This window comes from Arvicanthis niloticus, chromosome 3, assembly GCF_011762505.2.
Source record: "Arvicanthis niloticus isolate mArvNil1 chromosome 3, mArvNil1.pat.X, whole genome shotgun sequence".
Lineage (NCBI taxonomy): Eukaryota > Metazoa > Chordata > Mammalia > Rodentia > Muridae > Arvicanthis > Arvicanthis niloticus.
In genome coordinates this window covers 87,607,990-87,621,719 of record NC_047660.1, presented here as the reverse complement: position 1 = coordinate 87,621,719, position 13,730 = coordinate 87,607,990, and the positions used below count along the sequence as shown (strand labels likewise).

The 13,730-nt window shown below is 43.9% G+C and overlaps 1 protein-coding gene across 2 annotated transcripts in view; it reads right to left on the bottom strand.

Moving 5' to 3' along the window:
* The window catches only part of Grid1 (glutamate ionotropic receptor delta type subunit 1), a 714,697-nt gene that overhangs the window by 302,222 nt on the left and 398,745 nt on the right, over positions 1-13,730 (bottom strand). For both annotated transcript variants that reach the window (XM_034499262.2, XM_076931489.1), the window contains exon 5: positions 1,601-1,654. In XM_034499262.2, coding sequence (XP_034355153.1) covers positions 1,601-1,654 — 54 coding nt within the window. The remainder of the gene's footprint in view (positions 1-1,600; positions 1,655-13,730) is intronic.

Genomic DNA, 13,730 nt, shown 5'->3' with positions numbered 1-13,730 from the left:
CCCATGTAGATGCAGAACTCAAAAGATAAGAATTCATAGAGGAAAACCATCAGCAGTGGGCCTAGCAAGCAAGCAGCTAGTGTGTGATACTACCTGTGCCATTATTAACATCAGCCACCCAAAATGGATTTCAGCCATATTAGCACTGCGCTAATGAAGAAATACACATCATAAAAGAAGAAATTACCCACATAATAAACCCTGAATCCTCCAGAATGAAGCCATTAGAAATTGATCAGCTAATTTAGTAGGAGCTAAAGGCTGCATCCCCCACTGAAGGCAAAACTGAGAAACACTTACATGCTGCTTTCATTGAACAGCATGTGGAGGTCACACAGGCTGCCTGGGCTCTGCTTCCTGAAAGAGCATGTGGGCAGAGGGCTCTTCAGAAAAGCTGGGACCATGTGACAAAAGGTCACCCTGTGCCATAGCTTCAACATAGGCTAGCAGGGTGGTATTTCTGAAGAGTGACATCTCATGGTCCCATTTACCCCTGAGGCCAAACCAGTGGGGCGGCCAGACCTAAAGGCACTTCCTACTAATTTTTTTTTGGATGAGTGCATTATGAATATACGCACAGACCACACACAAATACACACACACACACACACACGAATATACTTATACACTTATATGGATGCACAAATGTCATAACTATATATATTCTCACATACTTATACATACATGCACTTGTACACTCATGTGCATATGTATATGCACATGTTATTATTCCTACACATACACCCTCCCAACTATACTAATGTGTATTTTAAATACCAATACACTCAACACATATATTCACATACATATACAACTCACATATGCACACATAGAATGCAGTTCACACACATCCATACTAAATCACATGTACAAACAACTCACACATACATACTCACACAAACATTTGCAAAAGTACATTCACATATCCACACTCATAAACCTACATATACTCTCATAATACACACCTGTACATATAGTTATTTGTACATGTTCTCATGAATATAGACATACATTAACACTCAATTCAATCCACACAATTCATACACATACTGTTATTCCTATACTACATACTTCCATGCATAAAGCTCCTCACATATGTATATGCATACATTTAAACCATCACATTTTCATGTATGTACACTCTTAAAAACATATACACTCCTGCTCACACTCAGACACACTCACATAATACCCTTACACACTTGTAATATTCTGTATGAGAAAGGGACTCTATTCTCTCCTAATTCCTTTGTCCTGCCATCTGTATTTATTTTATAGCCTGATCTGTGCTCCCAGGCCCTGGCTCCCAAATGACTGTCTGCCTCACCTTATCCCCTTTACATAAAAGTCTGAATCCAGTTGTCTGACTTTTGACAGTCTCATGGACTCAGGTCTGGACTCCTCTGCTAGATCCCACGTGCTCCAGGTGAGCATCTTAGCAGGTCAAGTCCAGTTCTCTGACCGCTTGCCTTGGCAAAATGGAACTCCAGGATCCATTTCAGCTCCCAAAGTCAGGTTTGGACTTTAAAGCACTGTTCTGAGTTTCCTGTGGGACAGGGGTCAGGGAAGGCCACACCCATCACCATTCTGGGGCTCTTACCTCATTCACAAAGACCCAGTGACTGTCCTTGGAAGCCAAGTTGGTCTCCACAGCCTGCAAAGAGAAAAAGAATATACATGAACAGAAAAGCAAGGCAGGAGCTAGCAGACACACAGGATCATTGCTAAGGTAAGTTTTTATAAATACCATTTGTTTTTCAGAAACTATTCCTTACAAAACATGCCAATCCCTGGAGCCCACTCCGGATGCCTTGATCACTAGAGACACCATCTGTTCTCCATGTTCTTCTGCACTGGCCCAGAGTGAGATTAGAGGCACTAGTCCTGCAGGTTGCCACAGGTCACAGGTACCATAGGCATAGCCTTCCTTCCCTGAGAAAGCATTAAATTCTTTTCCAAAAGAGTACTTAAGGATGGCATTCATCATTACACGAAACTACAGAGTGAGGAAACTAACGTTGAATTTATGGCAGTTCACCCAGCTGTGCTGAGCAACACCAGGAAAATAGAAGACACTGGCTGAACTATGGTGCTGCTTTTCATTCGTATTTTAGGATCTATGGAGCCGGATTCTTTCCAGCTATTGAGGAGGAGCCCATCTCCACAATTCTCTCAACAGCTTTGTTACAGTGCATACCATTTTTGTGTGTAAGTGGCTACAAGTTTACTCCTTCTTATTGTCTATTTTCTCTGCCAGGTTATGTGGGGACCTTACAAGATAAAGGTCTACATCTCTCAGGCGAGAGCTGTGTCCCAGAACTTTGTGCTGCAGCAACATAAAATAGGCGTTCAATAACATAGCTTATATGTGAATAAGTGGTAGGCAGTGGCAGAGAAAATCCTTGTTTTGTTTGCATACTTTGAACTTGTTTGCTTGTGTGGTTTTGTGGATTTTGCCTTTTATATAAGAACATGTCATAAATAGAGCAAAGGCTAGTCTTAAAACCACTGTGTACCCAAGCCCCGAACTCCTGATCCTCCTGCTTCCAACTCCCAAGAGCTGGGATTATACACATGCACCACAATGCCTGGCTCTTTTGTATGTATTTATGGGTGCTTCCTCTCTTCTTGAATTGGAAAGCCAACAGGCTGAGAGAATTGGAAGGAATTGATGGTTTGCAAGCATGTCCTGTAAGAATGCTCACGGGAGCATGTGCCAAAAGCTTGCTGAGCACCAGGCACTGTGCCAAGCCATCTATGAACGTGCGAAAGAGCTTTCAGATTTACTCCTTTCCTTTATACATTTTTTTTCACATTTTAGTAATGTAATTTTTATTACTCTTTTGATTTTAAAAATATAGGCAAATTAAGATGCTTAATTAAAATCTCTCCATAATACTTTCTCATTTTAAAAGAATGTGCCCATGGACTAAAAAAAAATCCCCATTTATTTAACCAGATTCATCCACTGGAGATTGTCGGAAGTGGCCCCTTTCAGAAGTTTCTACAATCATATCATGCAAATACATATCTACATATACATATCAGACAGATGTTTTTAATTAAAATCATATTGGGAAATGCATATCAGATAAAAATTCTCATTGATAACTTATTGATATATCAAATTTACATTTTTTATCAGTAAGTACAGAAGCAATTGTTCTTAACAAAGGTGGTGTAATGGTTGGTATCAGAGCATCAGGCCTTTGTGGTAATGAGGTATCCACACTATCAGAGCACATAGCTCTGTCAGCGCCATGATCCATGGGAACAACAAATTTGATTGGGGAACACAGTAGATCATGAGAATAGAGATCATAAAGTGCCCAGGAGAACCCTAGCCCATCTGTCCTTACCAGACAACATTGCAGGACACCAAGCACAATGCAGAGCCTTTCCTAAACCACTTGGGGATGAAGAACATAGACTGACCTCTATAGCCTATGAATGAGAGACCATCATGCCATGAAAAAATGAACTTCTGCAAGAGTCTGAAAGAGAAGGAAATAATCTACCCACTATCGTTTGTCTAGTGAAGTTATGTATAACATATATATAACAGCTGTCCCTCTCCTATGTCCAAAACTATATGACCCACGAGGCCAGAAGAGGAAAATTCAGAAAATGGGGTCCATAAATGTCCCAAGAACTTCACAGGAAGCAGAGATAGAAAGATGGACATTTTAGTCCTCTAAAGGTCCACCCTCACTCCTCCTTTCACTCACATCTATTCTACATCCTTTGGTTATATAAACCTAATTCCATGAACATTATATCCCCTGCGATAAACAGACCCCTGTCCACCCAAGGAAGGAGGCTCTGGGGATTGGTTTATGCCCTTATAAGAAAGTGAATTTCAAAGAGACCAAAGGCATCTATGTACCATGATGCTGTATCTTGAGACAGTTCCCATCCCTTTCTACAAGCCTGAAAAGCCAGGCTGTCTCCAGAGAAGCTTATAGGACCCAAGATCCAGTGTCTTTTGAGGACCTTGAACTACTAGTGTTGGATGAATATAAACTCAGGGTAGGGTCTTGGCTACCCAGCCTAGAACCCCTCTCTTCTCTGCCACAGATGCCTTTAGATATCTAAGACAATGGAGATACGGAAAAAATACAGGAAAGTGATCTAAATAATGTGAACACATCACTGGACCCTTGCTGGACTCAATCCCTAACCTTTAACCATTTCTGTAATGCTCCTTGGTTACATCATGCTCATTAGGATATAACACAGATCTTGGAGGTTTTCCTAAGTTCCCAAAGGCTGGAATGCTAAACCGAATCTGAACAGAGGAAGGTCAATGAGGCTGAACTCAAAAAAAAAAAAAAAAAAAAAAAAAAAAAAAGAATAGCAAATGGAGAGAAGAAATTTGAATGTAGTATATTAAAGACTAAAAACTTATGAAAAAGCTCAGAGTGGGGGTGGAGCATTGGTTCTACTCTTGGTGCTGATCCAAGGGGGCCACCACCCCAGTGATAAAACAAACCATACTCTAGATCCCAGTCATGAAGGGAGACAGTTTAAGCCAACAGCCACTTAAAGTAACAAGGAACTCTTACTAAGCAGGACAATGTAGGTATCTAACCAAATAAAGAACTGGCTTGTGCAAGAGTCTAAGTTGTTCTTTGCAGCATCTAAGCACAGATTTACAGTGGATTGCTTTAGTAATCAGAGAAGATCAACACAGTGAAAGAAAAGTTTTCTACCTCTCCAAGTAATGCAAGAAGAAATAAGCTGTCTCAGGTAGTAAGGCCCATCAGAAGTACTGTTAATGTCAGAAGTATTGTTAATGTCAACAGTAGCTTGGAAAATAAGTGGTGGCTTGGAGGGTGGCCATAGGGTGACAGGCACAACTCGATGCTGAGCTGACATCCATTGTAATAATTCCCAAGTTAGGCTACAGTTAAGGAGCCCCTAGAAAGTTTTTTAAACTGTAGGCTCTGCCCTCAGTACAGAGGGTTCTAATTTACTGAGAGCAGCCACCTGCAAAAAGCCCTAGTCCTTTCCAAGTTCTGCTTGCACTTTGACCCTGAGACCTGAGATCTCGCCCGTAGAAGCTGCAGCTCTTTGAAGGTACAGGTGCATTCTGCAGCTGAGAGGTACAAGTATTGCCAATGGCCAATTGCCAATTGCTGGGAGATCCTAGGGAGTGTGTGGGAGCATGGCTCCCCTAAGAACTCTTCTTACCTGGTATCAGACTCAGGCATAGAAGGTACCGGCAGAGAGAATTGATCAGAAAACTGCGGGATGACTGGCCAACCTCCCTGTCCTACTTTCCCTCACCAATTAAGCATCAGCTAATTTGTTAAGCCTCTTTTGCCCACACAGAGATAAATAGCACGTAGATACAGCCTTTTTCCAGAGGGTGCAGCTCACACAGAGACTGGCATAGGTGGTAAGAAGGAACAGCTACTGCAGAGTGAACAATTACTGGCCTCCCTTCACAATTACCAGAAAGCTGCCAGCTCTGGGGGATGAGCCTTAACAGCTCACAGACCAAAAGGCCAGGGTCCTTCCCAGCATTCCTGATTCTCCTTCTAAGTGCCACCCTCTCCCTTCTCCTCCTGTATATGTCTGCAACAGATAGAAACAAGTTCATCATGAAGCAATATGGGAGAGGAGCCTTTGCTGTGTGCTCCCTAGTGAATTGTGTCACCTCTCCAAGCACATTTTTGTGACCCACAACACTTGAGTATCAACCATGCTGTGTTGCTCTGCCTAAAATCCCTCACATCATAGTGAGATGTTTGATTATCCAAACTCCCTGTGTGTTCATTCTCCACCACCAGCAGCCAAGACTCAGGCTGCCAGCGTATACCCGACACTCATGATTACTTGGGAATTTATATCCCACCAAGAACTGAGGGTGCCACAGATGCAGATACCAGATGTTATGCTCCCTGGTGGGGATGTCTGTGTGTCATCTGAGCTGTTTCCAGAATCCAGCTACAGAATGAGGTCACAATTATGTCACTTGGCATCCTTCACTTCCTTGTTGCACATCTCTATGTACCTGCTGGCTTTCTTGTTTGAATCCCTCCGGGAATACTTTTTTATTAAAAGTCATCTGATCCCTCCTCTCAAACCCTGCTTCTGGGATCTCAACCTGAGATGAACAGCTCCAGTTTGGGGTAATGTTAAGAATCAAATGGCTTTACATGTTGTGACACCAATCTAGGAAGGAGCTCAGTGCATGACCACTCACTGCAGAAGTCCTCCAAATTCCCTTCCGCTGCTTCTCCTGCCTTGTCATCATTCCAGGGTCTCTTCTAAGTCCATAATTCCTCATATCTTCCCTCCCGCACTGAACAGATGAGAACTGTCACCCATGCCTCAACATCTGTCGTAATGTTCTGAATCACATGTCTCTATGAGATGCTGTGTCTCTCCACTATAGGGTCAAAGGGCAATTAAGAAAAAAAAAAAGACAGTGTGTGCAGCCTTGAAAAGTGGTAGGTGCTGTCTTTTCTATGTTCTCTGGCCCTTGGAGAAGCCCAGGACCCCCTTTCTCATGCCCAGAATGAGATCCTCCAGCCACATAGCACCATAGGCATCTACCTCAATCAGGTAAATCCTATGTCCTACAGGTATGTCTGAGGTGGAGGTGAGATAGCCTCATGCTCAGAGCAGAATCTCATTCACCTCCACCAAGTGGGAAGTTGGTTATGTTTCTCCCTGGAGCTGAAACTATGGCTGTTGCTACCATCCTTAAGATAAAGCAGAGCAGAGACCTAAGTAACTACAGAAATTCAGGGACCTAGCCAGGTCCGAGGTCTCAGTGAACACAGAGAGATTGCTATTCTGGCCCAAAGCTTTGGCCCAATACAGATAACCCTGTCATGAATCCTTCAAGGTATTGCCAAACTGACTATCTATGTACCTGACTAGTGTGACTTGTTAAGATCAGAAAACACAAAATTTAGAAAAATAGGTGAGGAGATGCTACTTCAGAGGGGCCAAGTTTATTTTGCTCTGGCTCTTTTCATCAGGGAGAGGCAGCAGGAGATGGTGGTGACAGATAAAAGAAATAGATGAGGAGAGTGACACAGGTGGCCAGTGAAAGATGCCATAGTGTACAGGCACATCACATGTATGTGCAGATTGCATGGATATACAGGATGACACCCACACATCATCCTCAGGAGGTGAAAGTATGATGCCATAGGTAGACACTGGCTAAAGTAAGCAGAGAGCAAGTGTTCTTCCCAGCCCTGGGAAAGCTAAGTGCAGATAGGAAGGGGTCTCCTTGCTCATGAGTTGCTGCCTGCTGTGAACCTCCAGTATCTTTTTCTATGGCCAATGGAAACAACAGTACTACAGTATAGAGCATACAGGACTTCAACACACCATCCCATGAGCCCATTCAGAAATGAGACACATGAGTTCCATTCTGGCTATCCTGATCCACAGTCTGAACAGAGAAAGCAATTCTGGCTAAGTTCCAGCTCTAGGCTCCCTAGTAGGCTGTGGGCAGGAAGCAGTCCCTGAGCAAGGGAGAGATGACAAGGGTCAGATTGTGCCTTGATTGAGTCTGGAGAGGGTCGGCAGCTGCCCCTTGATTACATGGTGATGAGGTTCAACTCCATATAGAAGCAAGAGTATGCAGGTGATAAGCACACCATAAGAAGCATCTGCAGCCTAGATATACTCATGTCCTTAGAGCAGTATACAGAATCAAGTGTGACCATTTCAAAGGTCACAGAAGCCAGCTTGTACAGTGCCTCCAGGATACTTCAGGGCAGTGATTCCTCTACTTCATATCCCTCGTACCTCATTTATTCCCAACAATCTAAATAGGTTCCCATTTCACTGTGGGAAACAAGGAGTTCTGTGCACACCCAGATTTTTGTAGACGAACATTTAATAGAGAGTGTTACCCCAGCCTGAGTGCTCCAAGCTCAGTCATATGGCTCCCTAGAAAGCCCAAACAATTATCTGAGAAAGTATATTATCCTGCAAACCTAGGCCAGGTCCTACAACCGTGGGAACAAAATAAGGAAAAGTTGTTTGTTTGTTTGTTTGTTTGTTTCCTTACATGTGTATTTCTTATATTGAAATAAAACCATTATACACAGCCCTGTCCTCATCTCCCAGGCTAATTTGTTCTCAAAAGCTCAAGGCCATTATTCCACCCGTGTCCTTAGGTGTGAGCCCATTTCCCTTTATCTTGGCCTACAGGACTAGTAAATGGAGTGGAAAAAACCTCCACGTGGAAGCTTTCCAGCTCCATCACTAAGGGTTTATTTTACAAAGTACAAATGCCAGTGGTAATTTATGTGTGCGTTAATTGTTGGCCACTTATCTAGGCACCCCCCTCCCAACACTGGCAGCCTGGGATAATGAAAGCTTGACAGCAATTAGCATCTTTTAAAAACCTAACTCTACCACTTGAGAACATCCCCCCATGGAGCCTAAGGCCTGGCACTCTCCCAAGGACAGACATGGAGCTAACTTAAAGACTCACTCGCTGCAGTGGTTGCTTCAACATGCTGTTTAGAAACACTTCCCCCTCTGCAATGTCATCCACTGAAAGAAAGCATCAACACTCAGGGATAGATGACGATGCATGATTTCATTGATGTAGGAGCCCATCTACAAGAAAACCAGCTAATTGGCCACCATGAGTTCTAAGTGTTGGAAGCTATGTCCAGAACAAGGAAACCTGAAAATAGCAGCTACTATACACTACCTGTATATACAATGGGGGAGCCATTGTATCCCCCAGACTCTTACAGTCTTTGGCAAAGAGTTGAAGACTCAGGCCCAGACACCTCTATTTAACTTGAGTTTGTCTACAGAACTTCTTTGGATCTCATTTTATAGAAAAAATGTCTATCCTTGTTTCTTCTCTGCTGTGGCAATAAAACTCTCTAGCCAAAGCAAGTTTAGGGGAGGACACAATTTGTTTAATGCATGCCTCCCTCTCTGAGAGCCGGCAGGACAGGAACCCAAAGCAGGAACCTGAAGCAGAAAGCATGGTTGACTCACTCACAAACTCTAGCTTGTTTACTTCTTTACAGCTCAGAACTACCTGCCCAGAGGACTGTACTGCCCACAGTGTCCTGGGCACTCCTACATCAGCTAACAATTAAGGCAGCCCCCTGCAGATATTTCTATAAGTGGGCGGTGGTGGTGCACGCCTTTAATCCCAGCACTTCTTGGGAGGCAGAGGCAGAGGCAGAGGCAGAGGCAGAGGCAGAGGCAGAGGCAGAGGCAGAGGCAGAGGCAGAGGCAGAGGCAGAGGCAGAGGCAGAGGCAGAGGCAGAGGCAGAGGCAGAGGCAGAGGCAGAGGCAGAGGCAGAGGCAGAGGCAGAGGCAGAGGCAGAGGCAGAGGCAGAGGCAGAGGCAGAGGCAGAGGCAGAGGCAGAGGCAGAGGCAGAGGCAGAGGCAGGCAGATTTCTGAGTTTGAGGCCAGCCTGGTCTACAGAGTGAGTTCCAGGACAGCCAAGGCTATACAGAGAAACCCTGTCTCGGGAAAAAAAAAAAAAAAAAAAAAAAAAAAAAAAAAAAAAAAAAAAATTTCTATAAGCCAATGTGATCTAGGCACTTCTGCAACTGAAGCTCTCAGAAAATTCCAGGTTGCCCTGAGTTGAAAATTAAAACTGTAATGGTGTACTAACATTATTCTCATGGTTCCAATTACTTTATGCCCCCCCCCCCCCAAGGTCTGAGATGCCACTGAGAAATCTTGGACACACAAAGGTTTTCACACGGGTCCTCCCCTGGCCTCTTTCTAGCAGCCAGCCCTTCCTGACTCAGCTGATGTCCCATGATTCCAATTCCCTGACATTTCTTCTAGAGCCTCATGAAAGCTCAGGGATTCATTTATGGAGGAATCCAAGAAAACTGAGCCCCAGAAAAAGTTATTCAGCATGAGGTGAGAGGGAACACTAAGGGTCTCAGAATATTGATTTTTCTGATTTAGGAAAAAGAAACCATGGCTGACTCTACATGTAAACTCAGATAGAGTGGAATGGTTTCTAGTCTATCATTAGACTGACTCCATTCACTCCGTTGTCTAAGTTGGAGATAAATAGCCAGTCCAAACTGGACAGAGGGTAGGAGTATCAGCTTGCAGCCTCTGGAGGAGAGAGATTCATTACAGATCATTTGTGCCTCCTTCAGATGAAATAGAGACAGGTTCCAGGGCTATGCAGGACGTGCAATTTACTGTAATAAAAAGAGAGAATATGCTACATGCGGACAATTTATGAGGAAACGTTAATATCAGCAGAAAAATGAAATGAAGTCAGCTTGCAGGCACGATCTGTTTAATAAGATCAACTAGGAGAAGTGAAGCCAGGTGCTGCCAACGAGTATTGGTTGATGGATACTTGGACTTTAATCAGTGATCTATAATTCCCACCTCCTGCAGGGCACAGAAACCAAGTAAGGCTGTCCATGTTCTCACTCCCATTGATACTCGGGCTGGACCCTAAAGGGAGGCCACAGGAGCCCGGCTTTTCTATCCAATCTTGTCTCGCTGATGAACGGGAAAGGCTTTCAGGCCCTCGGCCACATGGACGCCATCATAAAATCCCTTTTGAGAACTCAAATCTATAGTAAAACAAATCACTTCTGAGTTTATTTATGCCCTGATCTGCTTTAGCAAGGGCAGCCACCAGCCTCTGCAGTGTGGGCTGTGAGCAATCAAATGACTTGGTCCTTCTCCACTCCAGGGCAGGGGACACAGACCTTGGGTGGCCGGTGGCTGCTTGGAGCCATTACTTGTATATTTGCTGTTCAACTCCAGCTTCAAATGATTTTTCAGAAACAAGCCAAGCAAAGTCCAGACTGATTAGCAACATTTTCACCTCTCTCGTTCTCTCTCATGGGCATTTCTATGTTCAAACCAGAGCTTGCAAAAGTGCTGCCTGCATCCAAAACTTTGCTCCAGGGACCCACAGCCTCAGATGCTCCTGATGAAGGATACAGGGGACTGTGTGGGGAAGGACAGTCCCTTCTGACACTGCTGGGTCATATCACACCCCCAGAGGCATGTTCTCCCATGTAGAGACCCAGACCCCAGGTAGGGCTATCCACTGAGAAAAACAGCTACACTTCCTCAAGACGCTGGAGTAAAGCATCAGTCTTTATCACCATGACCCCTTCAAATTGTGCCCAAGGTGATTCTGCAGCAGCTTCTAAGCATGGGTCTAATTCCTTTTCTCAACCTAAATTGTTTTTAAAAGATGGAAGGCTAAAATGCTTTTTAAAGCAATAAAGTTGAAAGTAGCAATTCTTTTCCGCACTGATAAGAGTTGTTGGGTATAATTTGTATTCTTTTTTATGAGCCTGACTTTGTAGAAAATGGAACAGAAACAACAACAACAAAAAGCCTTCTTTTCAGTTCTAAAAGTCGAGAATGTTTTCTTCCTGGGTGTGCTGGGGAGGAGCTTCCTGGCACTGGAGACAGTTGGGAAACATGCTTCTTACTTAGGCCGTGAGAAGCCAAGGAGGCACCTGTGGATCTGTAGGAAGCTGGAGGAGATCAGGAACACGACAGCACAAACTGCACGTCGCACAGGCAACTTTGGCACTTAGTTTGAGCCTCTGTGCCCCAAATGACCAGGAGGCCACAGTGGAGTTTAGAACTCTTGGTGACTATGGAAAAGATTTAGCCAATTCAGTAAGTGTTGAGGGAAGGGAGCAATCTGTTTTCCTTTGAATGTACAATATAAAATCCTGCATTGCCTCACATACAGCCATTCTCCAAATATAAAGGGCCACACAATTGGAGTCTAGAGTTGGGAATGGCTTAAGCATTTCCCAAAAGCCCCATGGGCCCCCAGAAAAGCCAAGCAACCCTGCATTCAGACCCTAGAGCATATAGGAACAGAATCAGACATTAAATAAGCATAGATTTAGTCCTAGGAAGCGTCCCCACTGGCTCCAGCATCCATTTCCACTCTCCCCACAAAGTACCTTATAAAGGCTCCACCCAAAGATGCTCTACTTGGAAAGAAAAATAAATACGCGTCTCCCAAGGAGACAACACACAAGACCTGGAGGCAAAGAAGAACATGGAGCCCTGTGCAGATGCCCTTGAGTCGTATGTTCACATGCTGTGAACAAGGATTTGCTTCTCAAGTTATCAGGTGGGGTGACAACCTCTATGGTCCTCAACTACAGCTTCATTTTCATTTCTGGATGTAATGACTAAATCATCACCACCTGCCAAGCCCTGTTCCATCTGGCCACTGCTCTATCTAAATATTCCACAACACTGGAGCTGCTTCCTGCCTCACGAATAAGGACAGGAAGTATGTACTTGAATCTCCACAGTTAGATTATAGAGGAGCTTTGGGACTATGTACCAGTCTTCCCAGAGGACCACCCTCACTGCTTCAGGCTTCACTATACCTGCTACCTTCTGGTACAGATATGGCATTTTTCTGCCTAAGAACAACTTGTACACATGGTACATCTTCAGTGGTGATTATGGTCTGGCTCAAAGTCTGAGGCAGGAGTATCCACAACACAAGCCAAGAGTTATTGCCTGGAATACTGTCAGACCCCACCGGCAGAGTTTTACAATGGGCAAAGGAGCCAATCAAGTTGTAGGTCCTGGATTGTATTCTAGAATGTTAGAATATGCTAGAAGGTTTTAGGTGGTGAACAACATTCCTTGTTTTTAAAAAAAAAAAAAATGAAAATCTGTGGCTGAAGAGATAGCTCAGAACTTAAGAATGCTTGCTGTTCTTCCAGAGGACACAAGTTTGGTTCCAAACACCTACATTCTGTAACTCACAACTGCCCAGAACTCTAGACCCAGGAGATCTGACACCCTATTCTGGCCTCCAGAAGCACCACACATACACAGCCTATGCAAGCAGGCACACAAAAATAAAAGTAACAATTTGAAATCCTCTTTTAAAGATAAAACCTGTGGTTAGTTCATGTCTGCCTCACCTTGAGAATCACAAAGCAAGCTAACAGAAAAGTCCTCATGCCACAGAACCTTGTCAACCTTGGCGTAACCTGTTTATCAAGCTTCTCCCAGAATATTAGATTTCTTTGTTCAATTAAACACTGAAAATGCACAGAACACCAATGTTACAAGAACAAAGAAGACTAAATAGAGCCCTAGGCTTTGGATACCCAGAGCAAAAACATCAGACTGGAAAGTTTCTGGTCAGATTTGGAATCCAGAGAAAGAAGGGTATCCTTGAAGGTGAATGTCACAGGCATTAGAGGGACATGTGGCAAATCAGTTGAGAGCAGTTACAATGGTCTAGAATAGTGGGAAAGGTTCCCACAACATGGCAGGGGTGATTTGCTGAAGAGGAAAGATTGCAGTTTGAAACTGTTATAAAGAAAACATTGAGGGAACATGGTCTGTCCAGGCCAGCTGGACAATCAAGTGGGACCTTTAGACCCTGTGGAGAGGATTGAGATGCAAAAGAAAATAAGGAGGCACAGCAAGTCAAGAAGTCTGATCAAGCTGGCAAATTTTTTATTGTTCACACAGGTTATATATTCTGAAAACAGGGTATGGGGAGGGGTAGGAAAGGAAAGAGGGCTTTGCAGGTAGAGGAAGCTAGCTGCAGCTGTGGGGTCTAACTCTCACAAAGCCTTTTCATTACCAGGGCTTCTAAAAACATCTATCTAGCAGGATGTTGACTAAATCTAGAGATCAGGAGGAAGGGTTACTATGGTGGGTTGCTATGAAGCCTTGTTTGAAGTTCTGAGAACTGACAAGTGAATCATGGAAGGTAAGCAGA